This window comes from Periplaneta americana, chromosome 14 (assembly GCF_040183065.1).
Source record: "Periplaneta americana isolate PAMFEO1 chromosome 14, P.americana_PAMFEO1_priV1, whole genome shotgun sequence".
Classification (NCBI taxonomy): Eukaryota; Metazoa; Arthropoda; class Insecta; order Blattodea; family Blattidae; genus Periplaneta; species Periplaneta americana.
The window spans coordinates 79,670,013-79,682,718 of NC_091130.1; the positions used below are offsets into that span (position 1 = coordinate 79,670,013).

Below are 12,706 nucleotides of genomic sequence, written 5' to 3' on the forward strand. Positions count from 1 at the left end.
TGTAACTGTTATATTGGCAACTGAGACAGACTGGAGTTCCATGAAATTAAAATTGTACTAGATTTCTGAGCCGGTTACTGAAAGCTAGTGAAATTTGAACATACTAATAATTAAATGATATCAGTATTAATATTAATACATAAGTTATTTTATGTATTGCGTTAGGGTTACAATTCAAAACCATAGTCAGGTTCGTGTAAATAAATATAACATACTTGAATGTGATAATTCAGGTGGGTAATCGATAGAAATACCATTTCACATTTTAATGAATTTCTTTCGTGTTTAGATTTTTCTTACAATAATGTCAAAAAGAGGAAAAAGCATGACAGCGACTCCACCAAGAAAGCGTAAAGCGTGCTGCAAGAGTGGGGATAACTTCCCCTACTGGCGTTCTGTTCTTTCAGATTTCACCGAAAGAAGATAATGAAAAAGGAATAAAATTATGCTCACGGAGACAGCAATTGTAACTAGAATAGCAAAACACTGGTAAACAAAAATTTAAAAAAATTTAAATTTAAACTTTTGTCTGTTAAAAGGGAATCAATGGGTGATTCTAAGTGACTTTTTTGTGCTGATTTCAAATCTTTTTACAGAACTTTTCCATCACCCAGGGTTTTAGAGTAATCACATGAAAAACATTTTTCGTGTCTATACATTATAATATTACGATATCTTAGCTGAAATTACATTTATTGTCCTAAAATGTATGTCAAAGAAAGAGGAGCATCTCTCTTCAGTATGCAACAATAGTCTGCCAATATATTTGGACATCATTTACCCTGGTAGTGCCTTTCCATTTCCATGATGTCCTGGTGGAAACGCTCCCCGTGTTCGTCGCTTACAGCTCTAGGTTTTCAGGAAAGAAATCGACATGGGATGAAGAAAATGCATTTTTAAGACATATTACATCCCATGATCTTGTAGTTCTCAATCATCTCACTGACAAGTTCTCTGTAGTTCTCAGACCTGAAGTTTCCTAAAAAGTTCGTGACAACATTTTTTAAATATAACCATGCAGTTGCTTCTTGCATATTTAACTGGTTTTCAAATTGCGTATCTTTCATCAGTTCCCTTATTTGAGGTCAACAAATATTCCTTCTTTTAGTTTAGCTTCACTGATTCTTGGGAAATTATTTTTCAGAAAGAGGAATGCACTGCAATCACAAAATTCTTAATCAAGCCTAGTTTGATATGCAGTGGAGGCAATAAGATTTTTTTTTTTTTTTTTTTTTTTTTTTTTTTTTTTTTTTTTTTTTTTTTTTTTTTTAGAAATTACAAGTAAGTGGTTGGTGAAGAACATTTTCTTGTCCTGGATTAAAGTGACTCTCTCGTTGGCCAGTTCTTTTTATGTAATGCTTACTTTTATCTCTGCTACCCAACTTGCACAAGGAGCAGCAAAATTTAGTACAGCCAAACTATAACCCAAGTGAGATAGCTATTACTTTCAAATCTCCACATATCTGCCAAGAACAATTGTCACACTTGTTAGTGGATAGTAAAAGCTTCATATTCTCGTAATTTTCCTTCATACCAACTGCATGGGCTAAAGCATTGGATGGAAATTTGTTTCCATTATGTAGTAACGCTCCTTTCAAACTTGTTTTCGAGGAGTCTATGAACAAAAGCCAATCCTCAGGTTTATGCTCAACACCCAGTGACACGAACAAATTCTCAACATCATTGCAGAAAGCTAGGTCCTCCTCTTTAGAAAACAAATGCTCAAATCCTTTTGGCGTTGGCGAAAGAAACTTACTTTGTTGTTACCTGCAGCAGCTTCCAGCCTTTCAATCATGCCTTGCTTTTACTTAAACCAAGACCCCGAACCAAATCATTTAAATCCTCCTGTGTTAGAAAGTGAGATTCATTTATAATATCATCTTCCACAAAATCTGGATCATTCTGTAATTCATTCTGAACATCAGGAACACTTTGAATTACTTCAGTCAATGTTATGTCATCTAGTGGAGGTGGTATGGGAAGTCCTGGCGCATGAAGCACCGGCCGAATTGTAGAAACTAAAGATTGATATTTAACAGTGTGTGGACTTCGAACTTATTCCAGATATATTTGTCAAGCAGAAGGTAGCAGTCTGTCAAATGATCCTTAGGTTCGCGTCATATCATAGGGACTGCAAAAGACATATGACGGAATCCTTTTAACCAGCCAGTTAATAGTGTTACACATTTGGCACAACAGATTTCCGGGACCCTTGTCTTGTTCTGGTCTATTTTGTTGTTAAAATAAGTTATAAGCTCTTCTAACTAGAGGAGTAAAATTTGGCCTCTGCGATTTTAAAGTGAGTTCACCACACACTTAACAGAAGTTGTTTCTATCAATAAGACACTTTCAAGACATGTTTCTTATACATTATGCACTTATATACTACTCCTTACAATGCAATATTAGGTATGGTATTATATACTTCTGTCACAATTCAGTTGTCAACGGAAGAGAGCACAGAATTAACTTCTTTCTTTAAAGAAAGTTTCTATTCACCTGGGAAATTTATCTTACAATCACAGTTTTCTGAGGGAAATGTAATTGTTGTTATTCGTGAATTCACAGGCAACAATACCAAACGTTACAAGGCAATTGTTGATACAATGTAATGAAATATAAATGTAAAATACGCCATCTAACCAGCATGTTATATACCAGAAATGCTAATAAACAGGAACAAATTTATTTTCAAAATTAAAAAAAAAAAAAATGGTGGGTGATGGAAAATTTCTGACTTCATTTTTGGAATCAGCAGATGGAAATACATAAGAAACACTCGAAATTATTTATTTAACAAAAACATTGTTGACCAGTGTTATTAGAAGTAAGTATTCTTAAGCATACATTTCATGATGATATTCGGTTTTCGGAATTAGTACTAATAATTTCATGTGGTCAAACTACAGTTTTAGGTTAGGTCTCGTGATTCAATTGCTTAGTCAAACCAATGAAACCAGACAAAATATCTAACATGTTGATCTCTTTCTCGTATAGTTTGCTTACGAAATAAATGTTACAAATTATTGAATTACTTAGAATAACCTTCCAACATAAAGGTAAGTATGATAAGTAAATAAGTCACTCAGTACGTAGGATCGTGATTTTACTTCATATGGTGATATCTGGTAACAGTTGGTAGCACTGACAAAATTACAATTTTTGCTGTTTAGGAACTGTTCTTACGTGACCCTCACTATATTCGTTAAACGCACAATAGTTGCATACTCACAGGAGTGCGGGGGGCTGTCCTCTGTCGTGGTGAAGTAAACCGCTAGCAGCACAATGATCAGCAAGAGCAGCATCACTGCCAGGATGCACATCACCAGGTATTTGCCCCTCAACACCGACTTGAGCGTGTTATTCCAGCTGTAGCTTGACTTGTCAGAATCCTTCGTCGTTTTCACAGATTTCGCATTTTTCTGCGACTCTATATCCACAGCTGCAACACAACGAAGTTAATATAGGGTGAATCTAAATTCAACTGACAAACTGTGTTGACTGATAGGAGACATCATTTGAATTATTTTGATGTGGTACACCACATACTGGAAACCATTGGTTTCTTAGCAACAATTGACAAAAGTATCTAGGGAAAATATTAATAAAATTGCTTCCTGTAGGGCGTATGTGCACACATGTACCTCAGTTTAGTCCACATTATAAAGCACTCTGTTTACAAGTCGCCTACCCAAACAGTGCAATGGCTTGGAATACCTTGTGGTCCAATATTGTGGCCTGCAAGGTCACCTGATCTAAGTCAGTTATACATTTTTGTGTTGGACCGGAGTTTATCGTATTCCAGTTGATCTTGTGGTACTAATCGTTATTGCAACCCATGAGTTAAGAGAAAGTTCTGGTGTGATTGCGATGGGTTTTTATTTGGTTTATTTTACGACGCTTTATCTACGATAGTTGTCTAGCGTCTGAGTGAACTGAAGATGATAATGCCAGCGAAATGAATTCAGGGTCCAGCGTCGGAAGTTACCTAGCATTTTTTCTTAATGAGTTGAGAGAAAACGGAGGGAAAATTCAACCAAGTTATGCACCCAGACATGCTAATCGTTACTCCACAGCGGTGGACTTCGCGATGGTCAGGCGGTCACTGATTATGAGGTACACAGCCTGAATCGAATCACGAGGATGACACTTTGAATAAAATCTGCAGTAATTTGTTTTTGTTGGATGATTGTGTAATTACATTCATGTGTTAATTTTTTACTTTTTGTATGTACACATACGGAATTTAAAAATTGGCCGAGTCTTGGTAGCATTCCTCCTCTATGTAGGCAACAAGCTTCTCAAGACTGTCCACAAGTAGCATACATTTAGGCGCTCATGTTTACTGCACGTGCGCAATGCGTTGTATCTGGAACTTAGTGAAATTAGGTGGCCCAAATTTTGTTTCTGAGTCTGTACAGTTCTAGAATACTTATTAATTTGATCTTTTGTTAACTAATTACGGTTTGTTAAAATAATAAATTATAATTTTATTAGAAGTGAAATTAAAAGTAAGATGATAAAGCATACATTTTTTTTTTCAATAAAAATAATTGGTGTCTGAACATTGGTTTCCTAGCTGTAATTTTCTAATAGGATATCCTCTACAACTCCTGAATGTTTGTCTGTTGAATGTATCAGCACGGTCTCCTATGTAACTTATTTCTAAACCTACATCCTTCGGCTTTCCACATCGCTAATTCGATTTCAAATCCTAGTAAGTTTAAGTACAATTTACGCTCCTTGAATCTACCGTCCCACCACCGACATTCTGCACGTAAACATTCTGGTGTAACATAGAACTATAGTTTCATTTCAAGTACACCACGAGCAATCTCCATTACGATTAATGTCGGCGTGTAGCTCCCAGTCAAGGGGGCGCGTGAGATCGGTTGATGAGAACCAAATAATCTACCCTTCAATTAAGAATAGACTTAACAATGTATCTATGGTGCGCGATAAAAGGGCATAAGTCACAAATTGAAAGTTTTCAGTAGAGCAAAAGCAAAGTTTAAAATTAGGACAAATATGTCATTATCATGGGCTGGAACTCTGACGGTCTACATCATTATGGAAGAGGATGGACAAATAACCTCTATAACATCTGAATAACTACATTTTTGTACTCACATGGAGGTCATAATTCAAACTCACCAATTTCCGACTTACGCCCCTTTTACTGCGCACCATATTGTGAATAATATTGTGGCTCAATGTAAGCCTCCTAAATTCCTACATATTTATATATTACTTTTATGTTAAATATAAGTTTTATTTATAGATTTTGACATAATATTCGTCTCGTAATTTCTTAACCTATAATACTCGTATATTGATTATCTCTGATTGAGGTTCTAGCAGTACATTTCACTTAATATGTGTTAGAGAAGCAGGAATTGTTTGTATAGGCCTACTTCTGAAGTCTGATAAATGTATGTTACTAGTCAACGATATACGGAGTGTTGAGAAAAAAGTATCCAATATTTTAGGAAGTGATTAGGCATCAAAACAAGAAAATAATGTCTAATAAACATGGGTCCTACAACACATACTTTCTGAGATCTGAACACTTGTTCATAGCAGGTCCATTCATGCCAATGCATTTCTCTGCCCTACAATACAGCAGACTACCAGATAATCATAGTGTAGTCGACACTCCTGGCATGGAATAATGAAACTTCGCAAGGAATACTGAAACCAAAGTCTGGTTGCGGATATGGGCGAGGTTCAGCAGAAATGATGTTGTGAATTTTCGTAATCAGCATGTGTGGACTGATGGAAATTCCCATGCAGTTGAAGAAACAAGGCATCAGCACCGATTGTCAATCAATGTATGGGCAGGCGTTCTTGGTGATAGATTAATAGGGCCGTACGTACTACCACAGAGACTTTAAGGTTTTTCTTATTAACGTATTGCCCGCCTTGCTGGAGAATGTGCCATGTCAGCAAAGACTACAGATGTGGTTCATGTACGATGGCACACCAGCACATTTTCTCCGCAATGTGCGTGGGCACATGACCTTCACATTTCAGGACCACTGGATTGGTCGGGGAAGCCCCACACCTTGGCCTGCTCGTTATCCAAACCTAAATCCCTTAAGACTTTTGGTTATGGGGACACATAAAGGAACCAGGTCAATTTCAAAGAGCGCGTGATTCCTTACGCCGAAGGACAGAGGAATGCATTGCCATGAATGGACGTCACATTGAGCACCTCCTATGAACAAATGTTCAGATTTCAGTAAGTATGTGTTGTAGGACCCATGTTTATTAAACATTATTTTCTTGATTCGATGCATACTAGCACTTCCTAAAATATTGGATACTTTCTTTTTTAACACCGTTAGACGTTCAGTTAAGAGTTCAGACAAATTAAAAGTTAAGTATTGTGTCACAAATGAAAATAGTAAAAGTTGGCTTTCAATTTTGTGAAGCCCGTAATGTGCCAAGCGTTTCTTTCTCTGTTTTTTTAATGGTAAATCCAATTTGTGGGACATGCATACGTACATAATATAAAAATTACGAAATATGTGGTTGACTTTACATGATATCGAACCAAAGACATCAGGAAACATGGAGTGAGCGCCATTAGAGCTCTATGGCTTTGGTTTACACGCATCCTTAACAGTGCCTATGTTGCAATTTGCTGTTCATTCTTCCACGCTTATCTCGGGAAGCAGAAGTAGATCTAAGTGGCAAGCCGCGGATGTGTTGAGGTTTGCTACTACATCCCGTCAGGGAATCCGTTGTGACGTCTGGCAGAGCTCTTTTGTGCTTCCTTATAAGTCTTAGAATTTAGACCGAACTAGGAAAGGAAAAAAAATCTGAATGCCCATAATGAGTGTTATTAAGGGTATATTTTATCACGGAATTTCGCATCCCTCAGAAATTAAATTCTTCGACACATTGTGAGATTCCCTTGATATTATTTCAGCATGTTATTGGCGCGTCGTTTTTATGAGGTCACTCAAAGGTGCTGTACGATCCAGTCGATTTGGCTAATATACCCTCTCGAAGCGAGAGCCAATAACACTCTCTAGTCGTGCTTCCTTAGATCTTCCTCTTCTTTTCATCCTAGTTGGACCCATTCTGAACTCCTCTTTGATAACACTGGTCTACAGTCATTTTGCGCGAGACATAAAACTGAACAAATTCTTACTAATTTCGACCTCCTGAATTCAAAAATAACAAACAAAATGTTCCATCAGTTCGGGTTTTCGAGATGCACAATATAATTCATTTTCTATGCATTTTATTTGAAAAAATCACGTATTTCATGTGTAGCTATATTGTTTTACAAATGTGACGACCCATTATGTGAAAACAATATTAGTATAAGTAGGCCACCATGTTAGAAGCACTTGTAGAAACGGAAATTGTTTTATTTCTCTTTTGCGAGTCTATTTGGAGGGGGTGAAACAGGTTCGCGGTATGAATTTGCTTGAGTTTACCTGATTTTGCTTGAGATGTGCATTTCTTTCACTGTGAGCTTTAATGAAATTACTGTAGTTTATATTTTGCAATAGACCACCTTGTCAAAACCACTACTAGAAGCGGAAATTATTTTATTGCCTTTTTCGGTTCCATTTAGAGGGGGAGAAACAGATTTTCACTATGAAATCACTACAGTTTACCAGGCGATTTCCGTGGTGTTAGTATTCTGTGTAAGACGTGTATTTCTTTACAGTGTGCTGTAATGATAATATTCAATGTACGGATGGTTTATATGTGCGCATTTGAAAGTTGTAGCATTGCTTCTTGGAATGCAATTAGGCTACACAAAATTTTGTTGCTTTCGGTGTGAATGGGATAGTCGCGCTCGAGATGAGCATTATAAAATAAAAGTATGGCCAACACGACAATCACTAGAGTCAGGGAAGAAAAATATCACACATCAACTCTTTGTACCTCGAAGTAAAGTAATTTTACCCCTTTTACATATCAAGTTAGAGTTAATGAAGAATTTTTGTTAAAGGGATGAATCATGAAACTGAAGCATTTAAACATATCCAGGAAAAATTTCCTGCTATTAGTGGCTCAAAAATAAAATAGGAAGTTTTCAATGGACCACAAATTAAAGAAATAATGGACAATCACTTCGAATCTTTGTTGGAAGGAAAAAAGAGAGCCGCTTGGATTACATTCAAGGAGGTTGTATTACATACTGTTGACGTATGAAACTATGGATTGTAACATGTCCCTGGAAATTCACTTCCTTCTCTCCCATCTTCACTTTTTCCCCGAGAATTGTGGTGATTTCAGTGATGAGCATGGTGAGCGCTTGCATCAAGAAATTTCAACTATGGAAAAAAGATACCAAGGACAGTGGACTATCAATATGCTAGCAGACTACTGTTGGACTTTAGCTCGTGATGTATCTGATGTCCTGTATACAAGAAAATGGAGAAAAAGGAAGCTATAATCTTGAGTATTACCTTATTGTCATTATATAATGCAGTATTTTGAATAGATATAAATTCGAAAATTTCGCATAACCCGTAACCAACAACTATTTTTATTGCATTATATTCGTATTCAGGAGGTTCAAATTATATAGAAACATGTAGGCCTATCACATGCCCAGCGCAAAAAAAAAAAAAGTTAAAATTTGTTACGCAGTGTAATCTATTTGTATACTTTCTTTTCACATGTCAAAACCATTGTAACTGTTCAGTTTTCACAAACTGTAGAGGCTTAATTGAATTTTTGAAGTTCAAATTTTCTCTAATCCTTTCATTTCCATTTCTATCTATTTAAGGCACCGTACTGATCTACTTAAAACCCATTTCTGTGGACTATGATTTTTATTTTTATTTTCCATATCTATTCCATGTTTCTGCACTGCAACTTCTTACTACTGATTTATAAATAAACGGATCGAGATAGATCTCGGGCAAAATAAGTCTCTGATAAACGTTACCTGATTGACTAACTAGTTTCGAAATTAGTCAACCAGGTAATTTACAACCAAATTTACAATACTAACACAATGAAGTACTTATTACTTGTTCAGTAATGTTCATCAGTGATTAGTCGCCCTGAGTAGCTCAGTTGGTATAGCGCTAGCCTTCTGTGTCCGAGGTTACGGGTTCGATCCCGGCTCAGGTCTATGATATTTAAGTGTGCTTAAATGCGACAGGCTCATGTCACTAGATTTAGTGGTATGTAAAGGAACTCCTGCGGGACAAAATTCCGGCACACCGGCGACGCTGATATAACCTCGTAAGTTGCGAACGTCGTTAAATGAAACTATAATCTTCAATCTTCATCAGTGATTATATAAGTGTTAAAAGAAATGTATCCAGAAATGAAAAATAAATCCTGTAAAAAAGGCTTTAATTGAATATAGTTTCATAAATTACTCAGCTGAAAATAGACAACCACGTGGTTGAACCAAATGGGGTTATTGTCGACATGGTCTCGTGATTTCACCTGTGAAACATATCACTGACATGTGAGAACTCTCTTGCGAAATTCCAACCGATACTCGGTAAAAGCTGAGATTTCGCTCTTGCACAATGAGGCATATTGATATATTTACTTTAAAATTATTTGTCTTCAACATTTAAGTATATTTATATACACATTTACATTTGTAGAAAAGAGCATAGAGTATTGGCCTCATTTAATTGTCTAACCCTCCTATTAAAATCACCCTCATAAATACAGAAAACTATATTAATCGACCCGTTTTGTATCTCTTTTTTATCTAATCTAGTTAAATATCATAAAACTACGACAGTCCCTATACTAACATATTAAGATTTGGAGAGAGGAGAAACTATGAATACCCAACTCATACAAAAAATAACTACGTGTATATTGTGCAGCAAATTTAAGCTGTGTTGGTGATTTATCATTGGTGTAAAGAACACTAATTGTAAGAGGCCAGAGAATTAAGCGAAAGGAAGTATTATATAAGTGGGAAAACCCGGAAGGTCCTTCAGTTTGTTTCGTTTCTCTGAATTAAGAAAATTTATCATCCGTCCTTTACCTCCCACCACACCTAAGCTTTCATGTTATTCAGAAATCAGTACTTTTACAAAATAAACAAAAGAGCATTAACTAAAGTACTTTTTTCATGTCTGTAACTGGCTATACATTAATACTCGTATTTAAGTAAATAATTAATTTTAATGATAATAATAATAATAATAATAATAATAATATATTATTATTATATTTATTATTAATAATAATAGTCATAGAGTAAGTGTCGGTTATAACATTACAGTGTACAACAGTTAACTGCTCGATCCATTATGGTCATTAATTCTTGTATCTTAAGCATAACATTTGCGTCATAGGTCTTCAGTTGGATTCATGAAGTAGTTCTCTAGGTAGCAATGCTGTAGCTAATCCTATTCTGACAACACAGGTACAGCTGTCAAAAAAAAAAAGTGGCCGCACTCGTGAATAGCGAATATTTTCAAAGTCCACTTCGGGTCGCGGCGATGTTACACGATGCATGTGCTTGTACAAGTAGTTCCGTAAATATGAAAGTGTTCCATATCTGCGCCTCGTAGACCAGCGGTTGAGTGCTTGTTTAATGATTCAAAGGTTGTGGGTTTGGGCCTTCTTCAAGTTTTCATTTCATTTTTTTAATCGTACTTTAGCGATGTAAATGATATTCAAATTATCATTTATATTCAGTTATCGTTGTTTATGGATATCACGTTATTTATATTTTGTTATCGTTCTTTAGAGATATGAATAAAATTCAAGTCATCATTTGTATTCTGTTATCGTTTTATAACGATATGAATAATAATAATAATTATTATTGTATCTCCAATGGAGGTTAGCCCTATTTTACATAAGTATGTTAGGGCTATAGTTTAATACACAAAAAAGTTAAGCATAAAGACAAATGGAAAAGAAAATTAAATTAGCTTACGCGAGGTAAACAAAACATAAACAATCCGTAAATTAGTCATTGCGATTGCAAAACAAATATCAGGTATCAATTTGAAACATACAAAAACATTAACAACACACATACGTAACGCTTCTATAACACAAATATGCAGCTTACCGTACCATACATCATAAATTAATACACAATAGTCACACAAACACAATCAAACTATAAAATTACGACATTGCGACGACATCAAGCATCTCATAACTGACTCACATACATAACAAATCAAGCATCCGTTACAACACATACACTTCAACATAGTAACCACACTTTTAAAAGTTACAAATTTGGCTCCAAGAAGAATAAATAGGACACTGTTACTAATTACTATTCTTCTACAATTTCTTAAATACATCTATAATAAATCTGTGAAATTCCGATATGAATAATATTCACGTTTTTTATATTGTTATCGTTCTGTAGCGATATAAATAATATTCAAGTTATCATTTATACTCTGTTTTCCTCCATTAGCATTATAAAATAATATTCATGTTATTTATATTGTTATTGTTCTTTCGCAATATAAATAATCTGTATTTTATGTAAGTAATTATTATAACACAAATAACCATCTTTCTTTGTAAAATAGGTTATTTTATTTAGATAATTAAATACGTATTATATAATATCTTATATTAATGAAACAAACCGATATTTATCATTTATATTCTGTTATCGATCCTTAGTGATACTGTATAAATAATATTCAAGTTATTTGTATTGTAATCGTTCTTTAGCGATGTAAATAACATAAATTTAATATTTGGTTTGGAAAAATCCAGTTGCATAATACTGGTATTAGTTTTTCTTTTTGTATTATTACATTATACTATCTTGAACCACAATAAAATGAAAAGAAATAACGAGGAATTGAACCTGAGACGTTGACATCTAAATTCCGACGTTCGTCCTCTGAGCTACGAGGGCAAAAGTGTGGAAATATTTTCGGAAAAATTCGCCCAGTCACACTCTAAGATTTTCTGATGATTCGTAGAAGCTAGTCCAGGATGCGGGGGGCAAAGGCTAATTGAGATTTCCCGGTCTCTTATCGGGTCAAACATCCTAATAGAATTAATATTTAACCCTTGCCGTGACTTTCGGTTAAGTCCGGAGGGCCCAATTAGTCAAATCCACTCTCCTTATCTCCACGCTTGAGCCCCCTGGCATTTAATAAGATGCGAAAGAGATAATGGTGTGCGGAAAGCAACGGGATGTTACCGCATTTAGACCTATCCTTCCCAAGAAAAACTGCAAACATGAACAAAGGAAGCTTTTAATACAAGAAGGATCTTCTGTGGAACTCTGGAAAAAGAACTAAGGAAGAGACTAGTGAAGTGCTTTGTGTGGAGTGTGGCAGTGTATGGGGAAGGAACATGGACATGACGACGAAATGAAGTGAAACGAATTGAAGCATTTGAAATGTGGATGTGGAGAAGAACGGTGCGTGTGAAGTGGACAGACAGAATAAGAAATAAAATTGTGTTTGAAAAAGTGAGTGAAGAAAGAATGATGCTGAAACTGATTAGAAAGAGAAAAAGGAATTGGTTGGGTCTCTGGTTGAAAAGAATAATAGACGACATTAGGATAAGTGGATCATATGCGGAGACTAAGAGGAAGGCAGAAAATAGGAAAGATTGGAGATTGCTGGGTTTGCAATGAAAGATCTGCCCATGGACAGAACACTTATGTATGTATGTTCAGAATGCCTGGAATATCGTGTCTAAGAACAGTCGCTATTTGCAAAGACTTGTCAATTCCATGCCCACTCGACTGCAAGAT

The 12,706-nt window shown here is 35.4% G+C and overlaps 1 protein-coding gene across 1 annotated transcript in view; it reads right to left on the bottom strand.

Moving 5' to 3' along the window:
* Positions 1-12,706, bottom strand: part of LOC138713492 (uncharacterized) — a 30,100-nt gene that overhangs the window by 6,554 nt on the left and 10,840 nt on the right. Inside the window, exon 2 of the mRNA XM_069845655.1 lies at positions 3,233-3,442. Within this exon, the coding sequence (XP_069701756.1) occupies positions 3,233-3,442 (210 nt within the window). The remainder of the gene's footprint in view (positions 1-3,232; positions 3,443-12,706) is intronic.